This window comes from Phoxinus phoxinus (assembly GCF_949152265.1).
Source record: "Phoxinus phoxinus genome assembly, chromosome: 3".
Taxonomy (NCBI): Eukaryota; Metazoa; Chordata; class Actinopteri; order Cypriniformes; family Leuciscidae; genus Phoxinus; species Phoxinus phoxinus.
This window is the reverse complement of record NC_136878.1, coordinates 43,498,313-43,514,225: the sequence shown is the minus strand read 5'-3', so window position 1 is coordinate 43,514,225 and position 15,913 is coordinate 43,498,313. Positions and strand designations below refer to the sequence as shown.

Below are 15,913 nucleotides of genomic sequence, written 5' to 3'. Positions count from 1 at the left end.
AATATACTCTTTCAAAGATTATATAATCAAAAAATGTCAAATTAAAATGAATATGCTAATTAATGTGTAGGCCCTACTCTATAAAAAATTAATTGCATCGAATATAGATCCTTCTCTTATAATACATTTATTTGTGATAAATGATTTACATTTATCATGACTAATCAACAAAAATGTATATGTGGCGCATCTCAGAGATAGACAGTTCAAGACGGGCATTTGTGGTTAAAAAGTATATATTTTTTATTTTATTTTTTTAGAAAATGACCGATCGTTTCGCTAGATAATACCCTTATTTCTCGACTGGGATCGTAGAGCCTTGGAAGCTGCATTGAAACCTATGATTGAGACTGACATTTGGACCTTCAAACCGTTGGTTTCCATTGAAGTCCATTATATTGAGAAAAATCCTGGAATATTTTCCTCAAAAAACTTAATTTCTTTTTGACTGAAGAAAGAAAGAGATGGACAGCTTGGATGACATGGGGGTGAGTAAATTATCAGCCAAAACATTTTTGAAAGTGAACTAATCCTTTAAGTTCATTAATATGAGGAAAGGATGGAGGGTTTTTCAAAAAAAAAAAAATCTGCATTTATAAATGAAGTATTTTCATGCTGTGCAAAGTTTAGACAGACCTGCAGTCACCGAGTGCGGTAACCGAAACAGCAGACCTTTTACAGTTCCTCCTGAACCACAACAACAATGCTGTGGTAGTGTGTTCACACCATAATACTGTAATTTGAAAGAGATGGAAAACCGCGATGTTACACTCGGAGTGGTTCGTGACTCGAATTTATGCTTCCAATGGCAACACTCAACGCTGAAATGAATCTGCAGCTGTCAGGTCAGTGTTCTTTCTTATGTTCATAATATTGTAATGGTATGTGCTCGCGACGCTTTTGTTTTCTCCCTGCTTTGAAGTTGTGGCTTTAGAGACGCTCTGAAGGGAGGCTGAGATCTCATGCTTTCAATGCTAGCTCGCTATTGCTAGCCTCCCAGAAATGATAGAAAACGAAGAACAACGAATGCGCATCATCAGGTGTGTTTTGCTTTTTTGTTTTTTATTCATTTATGAAGCCACTACAAATGTAATCGTTTCATATTAAGTTGTCATATTACAATGCTATCATGTTTTGTGCAGGCTATTAGCTTATTTTGTTTGAAATAAAACAGCCTGACAATGTCACTGCTAAATACCTTTAAACTATGTGGTATTCCGCCATGTTTCACACTGACACACACACAAGCTCAAATGAAATCCACAGTTTCCTAGCCCTAATTAAGTCTTTCCCCGCCATTGATGGCATTTTATATGGTAACGTTAGGCCTATTATCTTCTATCTCCAGAACAGAAAGCAGGCAAAAAAAGAGCAGAAACAAGCGATAAAAGCATTGTAGCGCGATTTTCTCCGATTTTTGTTCAAAATGTTGCTTTTTTTTATTAAAGAAACTTACCCACAGTCAAGTGGTGATAAAAAAAATGCAAGAAGCTTGAATACAAACTTTTCTTTTAAAGCAGAGGCTCCGTTCTTTCTTTTGATATAGGCTATTGCATGTTCAGATATTCATAGCCCACAATAAAATATTCTGGGGGTCATTAAATGCACTGGTGCTATAGGTGCTATATAAATAAAGTACATTTACATTTACATTAACGTTACATTTTTGTGAAAATTCAAAAATGCTGGCTGTGGCTGGCGACTAAAAAAAAAAAGAGTTAAAAAGGCGGGGAAAGAGTTAGGTCTAATACTTTGTGGTGGCGTTCATGTGCATTTAAATCATATACAATATTTCCGACTCCGAGTGCTTCAGCAAGTGTATGAATGAACAATTTAAGGGCACAATTCGGACACCATTACAAAATGGCCAACACCCTATAGCCTAGTACACTGTATATGTAGGGGACTGGGAGTGACCTCGGACACAGCATCCAATGCATCCTCAGTATCAAGAACACATATGGGTGATTTCATGCTTCCTCTGTTTGATGATTGGCATTGAACGTTGTCGGCTGATGATGATGTAACAAGAGTCAAGACTCAGACTGTTTAAAGGGGGGGTAAAATACTTAGTTTCAGTCAATCTCATGTTAATCTTGAGTACCTATAGAGTAATAGTGCGTCCTTAATATCTCCAAAAAGTCTTTAGTTTCATCATATTTATAAAATAAAAATACAGCTTTCCGATTCTAACCGGAAAAAGCCGAGGTCCTTGATTCTGGGCGTGGGCGGAGCTATAGAGTCAAGCCGGAGCGCCCGGGAAGGTTTGCTTATTATCGATCGTGGTGCGGTATGCCATATTACTATATATATATAGTATTTGGTTTGCAAATCCAGCGACGACCTGGGTCTTGTTAATAAAACATTCGTCACTGAAATGACCAGAACACAAAACCGCACTTGCCACACTCCTTTGCTGTCCCGGAAATACAAACTGCATCCACTGTTCCAGTAACACTGGGTTCTTTGGGAAGCTGAACAAGGTAAACTTTCCCTCACATCCCAAAACACACTTTTTTGGAGACATTCTTGACATCAACCATTCCTATTTAGCGCTGCAGATGATGATTTCCGGTAGTAGCGCGTCGATGCATAAATATTATATAGAGATATATGATGTCTATGCGCCGATGAGCGCGGTCTTCTCTCCTCTGGTCGACGTGTGCGTGAACGCGCTTTTCCGAGAGCAATGCTCATATAAGGAGTTCCACTCTGGTCTACGTCATTAGATCTACGATAGAAAAAAACCAGCCGAAACGTGTTGCAATCCGGAAGTATGATTTTCAGCACAGAAATTCTCTGTTATTCGTTCAAAATAACTTTTCAAACTTTGGCCATTATTAGCATGAGAATCCATCTCTTTAACACTGTAAACAACTCTGAATACATGAAACACCATTGTACCCCCCCTTTAAGAATGCATATTGGGAAACGGGCAGTATTCTTTTGTTGGAAACTTGTGGCAAAAGAGCGTAGAGCAGTAATTGTCCACTCCCATAAACCTCCTCAGTCTGCATATATATTAGGTTTTTTTTAAGCATTTGTTATGAAATTTCCATGGAGAAAATGAAAATTCATATGGAACCAAGGCTATTAAAAAAGTAGACAGTTTTCACTCTATTACATCATGGACTGAGATTGTCTGACAGGCATCGGAGTGAATTCGCCCTTTGTTTGCATGTCACATGATTCAGGGCTGCTCTATAGGAAGAACAACCTTTGGCACATGGTGGCTTGACACAAAAAAGTGTCTGTTCTTATGCTCTAAGTGCTTTAATCTGTGGTCTGATTTTTTTTATGCCATATTTGAAAGGATCCCTTTTTTGTCTCTTGATAATAATGCTTTCTGTGCCTGCTAGGAAAAGCAATTCGAAGAAATGTTACTGATAAAGCAGCATTTGTAATGTTCAAGTAAAATTAGAAGCATATTTTTCCTATGTTTTTTCAATTATTTTAAGAATCTTTTTTTTTTTCTTGAGCAGCAAATCATCATATTATAATGATTTCTGAATGATCATGTGACACTGAAGACTGGAGTAATGATGCTGAAAATTCAGCTTTGATCAAACAAATATATTACATTTTACAATATTCAAATAGAAAACAGCTATTTAAAACTTTAATAATATTTCAAAATATAAAAAAATGTTTTTAAGAGACTTCTGTCATACAAAATAAATATTTGACCAACCTCAAACCTTTGAATGTATTGTACATCGACAAAACTTCTCTGAAGGCAACCTTATCTTCTGTCACTTCTCTTTATGAATAACATTTTCATCTGCAGCAGAAATGTGTACAGATAGTGAGTCATTTACATTTGTCCTACTTATAAAGTATGTTTACGAGCTGCTTTATTCATAAAATCTAATTCAAATAAAAAAAGGAATTGAAAAAAAACATTAATTGATTACACCTAAATCGGAAAAGTCTACAGTAAAGAGAGACTCGATGAAAGGATTGGCATCTGCTATAAAAATAATGATAATAAAAAATGAAAAACCTACAGTATATTGGTTAACCAGCATCTGAATATTGAGGGTTGAGGTTAGAATCTGCCCTAGTATTTTGACCATAAAATTTTACCAACAACCTTTATAAATGAAATAATTAAAATAGTAATAAACCTCCTGACATTTTCTCACACACACAAATGGCAATGAGAATTAGCCTTTTGGACATATAAACAGTTTTATAGTAGTAGAAGATAGATGCTTCCTTACTTGGTGGATCTTTTATGTTAAAGGGGTGGTTGCCATTTTCACAAGATGTAAAATAAGTATCCGATGTCCCCAGAGTGTGTGTGTGAAGTTTTAGCTCAAAATACCCCACAGATATTTTTGCATGTTAAAATCGTCACTTTTTGAGGTTGAGCAAAAACGCACCGTTTTTGTGTCTGTTACTTTAAATGCAAATGAGCTGCTGCTCCCGGCACAGGGGGCGGAGCTTCAGCAGCTTGTGACCTTTTACCTCTCACACACACACATGAAAATGTAAAAAACTTTTAGCCTTTTGTGTTCAAACCGGATTCAGACAAAGATGGAGAGACTCAAGAAGTGACAACATGTAGAAGCAACAGGACATTTCTGAATGGTTAGTTGATGAATTTATGTTGCTGATTAACTACATTAACTATCTTCTAGTCTAACTATCTGAGTTAACTATCTTCTAGCCATTGATTAGCATATTCTGTCATGACAATCTATAGAGAGCCTAAGTCCCTCCCCTTCCGGTGCACCACCATGGGACCTTATTTCGGAAAAATATTGTATGGTAGTCAATGGCGAGAGACAACAAATATTTTTATCTCGTTTGAATTGTGCCCTGAATTACACATAGCCTATGATGTTTGTCAATTTAAAAGATACATTTTAAAGTCAAGAAAGTCGCAGTTTGATGTAAAACTGTTGAGGTATAAGACTGTGAAAATACGTAATTACAAAGACTACAAACCCAAAAGGCGCACATGTGACGTCATACCTTTTCACTCAATGAATGAAGCTAACTTTACTGAAGCTAACTTTACTGAAGCTAACTTTACTGAAGCTAACTTTACTGAAGCTAACGTCTGTCATTTTCTCTATAGTCTTACGTTATAATCGTAACGTTACGCCGTGATGCCGGAGTGTTTTGTACCAGACTGCACACACACGAGCAACGGTGACGTATAGTGCGAGACGAGAGATGAAGTTCATTGAGCGATTTTCACATAAAACTAAACGTTACTCTTCTGTTTTATGACAAACTGCGACTTTCTTGACTTTCATAATTATCTTTTAAATTGACAAACATCATATGTGTAATTCAGGGCACAGTTCAGACGGAATAAAAAGATAAGTTGTCTCTCGCCATTGACTACCATACATATTTTTTCCGAAATAAGGTCCCATGAGCCGGAAGCGGAGGGGCGGGACTTAGGCTCTCTATAATTCGTGTTCCGGGGGCGGGGTTTATGTAAATTCTAGGGTTGCTGATGTCACTAACCCGGGAGGAATGTCGTGTAGTCCCTACCAGCCGTTTGTTGTAGTCCTTAAAAACCATTTCTTTAAAAGCAAATATCTTCCTTTGCTTTGAACTTTGAGCTTTGTAACTTTGCAGATGTTGTTTATGCTCAAACAGCAACATTACACACTAACTAAAGTTAGAAAAGTGAAATCATACTCAACCACCCCTTTAATAATGTCAAGGTTACTGTGCTTGTACTTGCGTAGCCAAGTTTGTCAGCATATACAGTCCCAGATCCTTTATACTTCCTTCCTCTCAGATCACAGCAAAATACCTCTTTGCTGACTGTCACACACACAGATGTATATTATACATAGATGCCTCATCAGCTGTTTCGGTGGGCCTCGGTCCTTAAGCCGTCCTAACTTTAAACTTTTCAGCTAACACGAAAAGTTACCATAGTTTAAAAACCTGTAATATTTATTAAATTAATAGTTAATACATATAAAAACACAAACCAACACACCGTCCTCACGGGTAAAAGGTTATCAGGAATATAAATCTATTAGCGCTTTCATGACCAGAAGCTGCGCGATGTTATTATGGGCATCATTGATTCTTACTGTGAATGACAACGACACACTGATCGCCTCAAGATGGCGCGTCGACGTGTCTTGAGCGGTCGAATATGGATCTACATATCTATGGTCACACATTTGTATTTCTCTGAACAATATTAAATACACACAAAAAAATATTTCGCACTTTTTGAATCATTCGACAAAATTAAAGATTGGCTGAAAATTATGAAAAATAATAAATACTCACATAAATAGGCTACACATTTCAATATTTCATAGGCTCCAGCCCCCCGTGACTTTAATATAAGGATAAAAGCGGTTTGGATAAGGGATGGATGGATCTCATATTTCATCTCAAGCATGTTCTGTATTGGCTTGTTGGTAAACCAACTACACTAACTTTTGAAAAAACCTTGTAAATGGCAAGAATGTTAATCCCCCTTAGCATGATGTTAGCATGATGCTAAGGGGGACGGTCAAAACCAGACATACTGTAAGTCGTTTACATACCGTACAGTAAATATTGAAATGATCAGTTTCTTTACTCTTTGTTTACATTATCATAACTTCTATGAAAAGTTTACTCAAGAAAAAGTTCATACAGGTGAAACTCGAAAAATCTGAATATCTCGCAAAAGTTCATTAATTTCAGTAATTCAACTTAAAAGGTGAAACTAATATATTATATAGAGTCATTACATGCAAAGTGAGATATTTCAAGCCTTTATTTGTTATAATTTTGATGATTAGCTATGGCTTACAGCTTATGAAAACCCCAAATTGTGAAAAGGTTTTCATAGCTGTAAGCCATAATCATCAAAATAATAACAAATATATATCAGCTTGAAATATCTCAGTAATTTAAGTTGAATTACTGAAATAAATTAACTTTTGCACGATATTCAAATTTGTAGAGGTTCCAATCATGGAATCATTAGATTCAGGTTTAATAAATTAATTTAGTTTGAATTAATTTTTAATTTAAATCAAATTTGATGAATTAAGCAGCTCGTAAACATACTTTATCAGTCGGAAAAATTTTAATAACCTGTTAAACATTAAAGTATTATGCAATCATTTAGACATTTCTCCTTGTATAAAACCATTTTAGCATGAATGGTTCTTTAAAATTGAGCCTTGAACCCTGCAGAAAACCCAGCACTGCTTCTCTCCAGCATAGGGTATGTTCTGCATGCTGGTCTCCTGCATGGGTTGCTGGTTTGGTACCCAGCATGAGAAGCGGGTGTGCTGGTGGACCATGCAGCATACGTTATGTTTTACATGCTGGGACCAGCTTGCGATGCTGGTGTGCTGGTGGACCAGCATATGTTGTTTTTTGGGTGCTATATGATTCCAGCAACACCACAACAAAACTTGCGTATGTGTTAAAAGTTGTATAAGTATATTTGAGTGTTTCATAATGTGGCTTTCAGTTGGACGGACACTTGGCCCTTGACTTTGGTTGAATTAATTCTCTTTCAGCAACTGTTGAAAGTGCATGCTATCACTATTGACTACAATATTTCATACCTTTTGCTATGTGCACTTTTTTTTGGATCAGTGACTGACCGCTGGATTTTGACATCCAGAGGACCAAAGGACCATTTAAAGCGTTTAAAATCAGCAACTTTTCATTTTGAGCTTTCATTATCAATAGCTCTTTCTTAGTAAGAGCTCCTCTCATAACCCCTGTTATTCATCAAACAGCTGATGATTATGCTGTTATTTGGCATTTCTCTTTGCAAAACAAAAACTGATATGAAAACAATGTACACAAGCTCGTTTTAATTCATTTGTATATAGATCATTTTAAACAGGAGACAAATGCTTTGATCCTTTAAAACGTTTCACCAGTTTGAATTTTTACTGTTTGAAATTTCAGATGACTTTGATTAATAATATAATCATAACTAAAACAATTAAACCAGCTTCACCAGCACCAGTTTAGCTTGAGAATAGCATGATTATGCTGGTCCTCCAGTTAGACCAGCAGAAACCAGCCATGAATTCATGCTGGTTAATGCTGGATTTTTCAGCAGGGTATATTGAACCCCACTAAACCTTTTTGTTCTAAGAATGCAATACTGTTATTATGGATTTTCATAATTCTGGGACAAAAGTAACACAATAAAAATCTAGACTTGAAAAGTAGCTAAGTTTCCAAGACAGAAAATCTGGGAAAAAGTATCTGTTAGTTTTAATCAAAATCAGCCCGTGGGACATAGAAGTGCCTGTAGTTGAAGAAACACTCAAAATGGCTAACTAGCCGTGGTTAACGGGAACCTTGTGTTTCCCCCCCTCTCTCATCTGCTCTATTCTCCAGTTTTTTCTGCACCCTCTCGTTCTGCCTTTCTCTCTCTCTTTCTCCCCCCATCTTGCTGTGTCCCTCTCCCCAACGTCCTTCTCTTGGTCTGTTTTTGTTTTCCAAACAAGGTTCCCTTTACAGGAAATTGTGTATTCTGGAAGCGCTCAGGAAGGCAGAGAGCAGGTTTCCTGTTGGAGCCATGGCTACAAAAAAGAAAAAAGGAGGGAGGAAGAGAGAAAGCGGGGTGGCCGGGGGGGTTGGGTGAAAGGGGTTCGGTAATGTCCAAACTGGTGAAGAATAAGCAGGCAGTTATTTCTCTCTCCTCCCCTCGCTCTTCAACCCTCCCCTTTGCAAAAAGTTCTGACATTTCAAGCCTCCACTCAACATCAGAACGATGACCTCCTGAACAACGTGGAACGAAAAGGATAGATAGATAGATAGATAGATAGATAGATAGATAGATAGATAGATAGATAGATAGATAGATAGATAGATAGATAGATAGATAGAAGTGGAAAGGACAGGAAGCTGTCTCCTCTGCAAAGCTTCTTGGTGGGACTGAAGCTCGTGTCGTAACTTTTCTCCTCAGACTCGACAGAATCTCACCTCTCTCTGTTCAGGGCATAAGGGAGGAGAGACCCTGATGATGAAGTGAGGTTGGGCGTGAACCGCTCCAGAGTTCTTCGCCCACACCAGATCTTTGGTGGCTCAGTCAAGATGTGAGCGGATGATTTCTTTTGTTTGACACCGTGGACTTCCTGATTTGGGACTTTTCTTTTCTTTTCTTTTTCGAGCGCATTTCCCTCCTTCCAATCCCATGCGTTGTGGGACCAATGGTTGATTTTAAGGTGTATTTACTCTGATCTGGATACGTTACGGAAAGCCTGATGAAGAATAAGGCTGCCAAGCTGAAGTCCAAAAGGAAAGGAACTGAAAATGCGTTCGGCTGTGACTTGACTGAACATCTGCAGATTTCAGGACAAGACGGTAAATTCCTCTTTTCCGTTCTCACTCCTCCTCTTGCCATTCATATAACGGCTGCCCCTTTTTTCAAAGCCCCAGCAGTCATAATAAGTTGACTTTATTAGGAACCCACACCAGAGCAGAAGCCTGGGCCTCTGCGTAAACATTAGCTACGTGTAATAAACCAACACCCATCCCTGCTGCTGGTTGGCTGATGTGTCTATGTTTTTGTTGCCATTGAAACAGAAGATACTTTATTCTTTTGAGTCCTTGCGGTGGACACTTTTCCTCTTGCCTAAAACCTTTTAAGTGGAAGGTATTGCCTAATAATCTTCACTTTTTGAGTGTGTTAATGGCTATAAAACAAATCTGAATGTAATCTTAACCTGTTTAGTGCTCATACACATAAGCATTTAATGAAAATAAAGAGCAAAGGAAATGTTCAGAGGAAGAGGAAGGGGGAAAAGAGGAGGAGAAAAGGGAGGACTTGATTTTAAAGATATACGGTTCGTGTGAAATGCCGACATTCTGTTTATAAAATATATCACTACATTTCTCATCAAAGGCTGTTAAACTAAAAGCACCGGTTCCTTTTAAAGTGATCGTGTATTATTGAGAATATCGCTTAATTCATGTCCATAATATTTCAATATGCCATTGGACATTCTTCACTTGTTAGCTCAAAGTGGAGTTTTTGTTTCTATCCATAACATAAATTTCAGTGCGTGTTATGATTATAAATGTTTGATGGATATCAACAATAACCTCTTCATGCTGATCCAGAAGCAGCTTTTCCTCTCCGTTTCCCAAGCTCTAACATTATAAGAGACAAAACACAATGCTGATCTGGAAACAGTGTGGTGCCACCCGTAGTTTGACAGATCCATGTGACTTGACCGAGTTCATCTGAAGCCAGTAACTGTGAAACAGTCTTTTGTCTAAGTTCCTGTCTGCTCACATGTTTTGATCGTTGAGGCAAGAATGACCGTAAATGCTCTCAGGATATTTATTGGAAACTTTATTTTAAAACTGTTTAAATGATTTGATTCCTTTTCTGTGTTGAAGTAAGATTATATTCTATTGTGATATTGTTTAAATGTTTTTAACTACAGTAAGAAAACATTATTGTTAACAATTATTATTAATACTTGCATTATTATTTATTGTGACATATCAACAGCGATTAAGCAATTCATTAGTTAGCATCTTAGTTTTTTCCCTCATGGCACAGGCGCCTTTGGTTAGTGATGTTTAGACATTATATGAGCATAAAATGGATTTATACTTTGGTGCTATTAAGTAACATCCACCAACCCCGTTGTGTGATATCAAAAACAATGTTTTGGCAGGAGTTGAGCAGGAAAGTCAGTATCCATTTTGGATGAATTCTTATAGTCACCGTCCTGAAAGGCCTGCTTACTCCTTCATGAATTTGTAAGACAGTTTTGCAGGTTAAGCTGGTAAAGAAGCCTTGTGTTGGACACCAACACACCAGTTGGTGAACCAACATCCAAAACACAACATGTGTTAGTGTTCTCAACAAGATATGCTTTGCTTTTCACTGTCAGCTTCTCCTTCCGGTGGAATTTACTAAATACACAATATGAAAGCTAAAGCAGTTTAGTTCCAAAGTTAAAATTAAAGCAATAATTTATCAATGATCGTAAAACACTTCAAAAAAGTATCTCTCTGTCTGCCAGCAAGGTCAAAATGAGAGCTTCCTCTCACAGAACAATCATTCATTCATCCGTCCTGTCGGAGGTCTTCACTGCATCCCAAGCAGAATTTCGGAATAGCTAATTATTTGGTTTCCCAACATTTGCAATTTTTCCTTTCCTTTTTTTATTTTTTATTCTTTAATAATATATATATATATATTGCCTTTACTGAGGGATGTATGGAAGCACCACAGAATAAAAAAGGTAATTGCAACTTTTTAATTTCACAATTTTGACCCTTTTTTTTGCAATAGTGAGTTTATATCTCAAAATTTGGACTTTATAACTCGCAATTGTGAGCTTATATTTCACAATTCTCAGAAAAGGCCAGTATTGTGTCAGAAATAACCAATCTGACCAATCTGAAATAACCAACCAATCCGCCATCCCCCGAATCCACCATTTTTGTGTGGCTTGTCGGACATAGCGACAGTAACTAAAGGGGGGCGGGTCTTTGCGAACGGTCAATTGCGAGTTATAAACTCAGAATAAGTTTATATCTCGCAATTCTGACTTATAACTCGCAATTGTAAGCTCTCACAATTCAGAGAAAAATAGAATTGCAGAAGTTGGTATTGCGAAAAAGTTAGAATTGTGTGATGTAAAAAATTGCAATTACCTTTTTAACTGAGTTTATAACTCGCAATTCTGACTATTTTTTCGCAATGCTTATGTTTATTTTTCAGAATCTGGAGAAATTTTCAGATTTGCGAGTTAAAAAGTCAGAATTGCGAGAAAGCCAAAATTGTGTGATATAAACTCGCAAAAAAAGTTTCTCGCAATTCTGATTTTATAACTCGCAAATCTGCCTTTTTCTCCAGATTCTAAAATATAAACTCAGCATTGCGAGAAATAAAGTCAGAATTGCATGATAAAAAGTCACAATTACTTTTGGTTTATTTTGTTATTCCGTGGCAGAAACAAGCTTCCATAGGGGATGTGCTGTACTGTGTGTGTGGATTTTCAGTTACTCTATCTCTCTGTAGTTAGTCTATTGATAATGGAAATCCCTTTATTTTTTTTAGATAAAGTGCTGTGCTACACATTTAGGTGAAATATTTGTGCTTCAGTTTTTAGATAAGGGTAGATTAAGCATGGGAAGTGTAGACTTCCTCAGACTCTGGATGGTTCATTGGTTCAGGGCTGCAATTGCTAATGTTGTTTCCTACCGTGAGAGGACTATTTCATTATTTAAAGCAGAGCTTGAATAATACTATAAATTCTCTTTTAAATGGACCATGACCCATTGCAGTGCCTGGCAATTTATTCTGTGAACAAAGTATTTTGCATTACGCTTAAAGTGTTAAGCATAATACTCTATAGTAGACCTTGTGTAGCCCCGCCCCTTTTCTGTCTTCCGGTTTGTATTTCCACAGCATGAAGGTAAGATCTTACGCATTAATGAATGAGCAGCTAATTTAAAAATCTTCCCGGTCTACTGACATTTGTTATGACATCCGTCGGTTGTCCTTTTACAATAAGTAAATCCACTTCACCAGCTAATTACTATTTGACAGAGTTGCCATAGAAATATACAGAGCTACTGCAAGAACACTGTAAAAAAATATTTTCATGATTTGTTATCACAACTTTTTATCTTTTGTCAAATCAACTTCGATAACTAATGTGTGAAGATAACATACTATTTTGAGTTTCTGTTTATTAAACCATTCTTCTTCATTGTATTAACTCAAATTTTTAAGTACAACAAACTCAAAATTTGAAGGCAACAAGGTAACTTGCTTTTTTAAGTTAAACCAACTTTTTTTTTTTTTTTTTACAGTGAATGGAAGTCAAAATGTTAATGCACGCTTGTTTTTCTTGCTCATAAGATCTATATCTGTCCACATCTACCAAGCAACAGATGCACTCTACTCTCTGAAATGCAGTCTGGCATAAATAAATAATATCCTTATATAAGCCTAAGAAAAAAAAACAATCTATTAGGATTGCCTAAAAGGACTTTGGTTTAGTTCGCATGGTTTAGTTCGCTCTGATATATTAGCGCTCATGTGGGCAAGATGAGCTTAAGTTTGCTTTGTATACCATATCCTCGCACTTTTCCTCATAATTTCCTAGGTTTTCTCAAGTGTTTCTGTCCAACAACAAAAAAAGGCCAATGAATGATTGATTGTTTTAAAAAATAATAATACAAGTAGGTTATATTGAATTGGATTCATTGGACCTCATTGGTTCTTGTATGTCGTGACATCATGACACAAGTACCACAGAGGTTTGATGATATTGTTGGTCAACATATTGAATCTAGGCCCTGTCTTTTTGGCTAAAGGGAAGAAAAAGATTAGTTGGCTCAACTTAACTAAGTCAAGTCATCTTGTTGCTTTAATTTGAGTCAACTTATAGTGTCAAGTTTATTACACTTCAAAACACGAATTGATGCATAAACTTGACACTATAAGTTGACTCAAATTAACTCAGTCAAAGCAACAAGATGACTTGACTTAGTTAAGTTGAGTCAACTAATCTTTTTTTACAGTGGGGGAATCGGCTCCAGCATCCCTGCGACACTTCATAGGACAGGTGGTTTGGAAAATGGATGGATTGTAGTGGTGTAGAAACAATTTTTACCCAGAAATTGCTTGTAAATTTCACGATTAATTGCAAAGAAATGGCATAACATCGAAAAATAAATGTGCATTTTTTTTTTTGTTAAATTGTGCAATTTATAGACTGAAGTAGTATTTTCTTGTAAAATGTACTCAAATCTTGTTTTGTTTTATTTTTTTAACATGGTATGGTATGGAACAACACAATTTCTCCATTTGTGTTATAAGGTAGAAATAAGCAGTAAAACAATTACTTTACTGTGATAAACTTCAGGATTAACCATGTTATAGGTTGCTGTAAAATTGATACTGTCTGTTTAGTGTCCTCTAAACAAACCTAAACAAAGCTTAAAGATATCATGGCTGAAGGTATGTTAGGAAGTGATGAAGTTGGGTGGGAACTTTCCAAAGGCCCTTTAGAATAAGAGGAAGTGTCATAAGTAATACCAGCTGCAAGGCCTGGGTGTGTCAGGTTTCCTCTGAAACAAACAAACCATTTTTAACTTCCTGCCCTGGCCCACCTTCTCCACAATAAGCAGCCCGACAGGATAAAGGAAGGACGGTGTAATACTGTAGTCTACATGAAACACCACAGTTTCAAAGAGAGAGAGAACAGAAATGCACATACTGTACAGATTATTTAAAAGGTCAATACACAAAGAACACTGACTTTAAGTATACGGTATGTTTTTATTATATATTTTGCAATGATGTAATTAGTTCACGAATATTACTTTATGTATGTAACCAAATTGTAATAAACATTTGGTTTACATATTTTCGGTATATAGCTAGGCGTCTCTTTTGTTCCTGGATACATAAAAACTGAAGATTACTTCAAAAGTATAAGTTTTTGGGGGTTTTCGTCCATAATCTTCTATACTTTCTCACACAATGTGCAAAAAGCTACATATATACCCTAAATAATCTCGAATGTGTCTCTTCTAGAGTTTCTTAACAATGTCTCAAACTGTCTACAATCAAAAGTCAGAGACTTTACTCGGAACTTCCTCAATTGTTCCTCAATTTTTTTCTAAACAACAAAAATCTGAGCTGTCTTATACACACATTAATGATATAGCTCTATATTTCTGTATGTCGTTGATTGTTACTCTTGTAATTGCTTGTTCTTCTAATTCTTCTGCCATTGAAGTCAGTGGCAGCCCATAGAACTGTATGGTGAAATTTTGCAGTCTTTAAAAAGGGATAGTTCACTCAAAAAATTCAACTTCTGACATAATTTACTCACCCTCAAGTTGTTCCAAACCTATATGAGATTATCTCTCTTCAATTGAACACAAAAGAAGATATTTTGAAGAATATGGGTAACCAAACAGTTGACGAATGAATTATATGGAAAATACTATAGAAGTCAATGGATGCCGACAACTGTCTGGTTACTAACATAATTTAAAATATATATTTTTTTGTGTTCAACAGAAGAAAGAAACTCTTGAGGTTGAGTAAATGAGAAAATTTTAATTTTTTGGGTGAACTAACATTTTAGTTAGTTACTTAAATTCAATTTTAGAGAAGGAATTTTACCCTTAAATTCAAACCACTGCTATAACTGTATAACAATAACTGCTCAATATTTCAATTATATTTATGCTGTTAATAACTTTTGAACTCTAAGGCCTAGAAACGGCCTGTTCACTTTTTGATACATGGCATAAACTGCTTTAGTGTAATGCCTCATCACTTTAGCATATTGCTTCTGAAATAATAACCTGGGGTGTGTTTCCAATTTACAATGTAACTTGCTTTTAAATAATGGTTTGGATTAGCTATAACTGTTTCCTGAAATCGTGGTTGCACTTCCAGTGTTTAATCCACGTTGGTTCAACATTTTAAGACTGTCATTATTGATGTCATGCGAATGTGGTGGAGTAATAACTTCTGCAAGTTAGTCGATTCTATAGATCACAGTTAATGTCAGATTATCATAGTACATCTTCACAAACATCAGAAAGCCTTTCATTTTTGTTTTATATAACTTTAACAATTGTATACGGTGTACTCCTTTATGTGGTTCATTCAGTCAGCGACGTTCTCTAATGTATTTCTCTGAGATGCTGCTGTAACTTCACTAATTTTGTTCCTCATCATTTTACTTTATTTGATGTTTGGTTCATCGCAGGTTCCCTCCCTTTAAAGGCATAGTTCACCCAAAAATGTAAATAGTTTGAAACAACTTGAGGGTGAGAAAATGATGACTGGATTTTCATTTTTGGGTAAACTATCACTTTAAGACCTGTTCACACCAAAGACAATAATAAACTATAACGATAAAGATATAGTTCCAAAATTAAAAATACATTTTATTTTTAAAAT

At 36.1% G+C, this 15,913-nt stretch overlaps 1 protein-coding gene across 2 annotated transcripts in view; it reads left to right on the top strand.

The window, feature by feature from the left end:
* The first annotated feature begins 684 nt into the window (after positions 1-684).
* The window catches only part of arhgap31 (Rho GTPase activating protein 31), a 40,924-nt gene continuing 25,695 nt past the window's right edge, over positions 685-15,913 (top strand). The window contains exon 1 of one of the 2 annotated variants that reach the window (XM_079607088.1): positions 685-845. In XM_079607088.1, the coding sequence (XP_079463214.1) occupies positions 797-845 (49 nt within the window). In that variant the 5' untranslated portion in view covers positions 685-796. Of the gene's footprint in view, positions 846-8,620; positions 9,319-15,913 lie in introns of those variants that run through there. The other variant, XM_079607087.1, reaches the window with a different exon arrangement.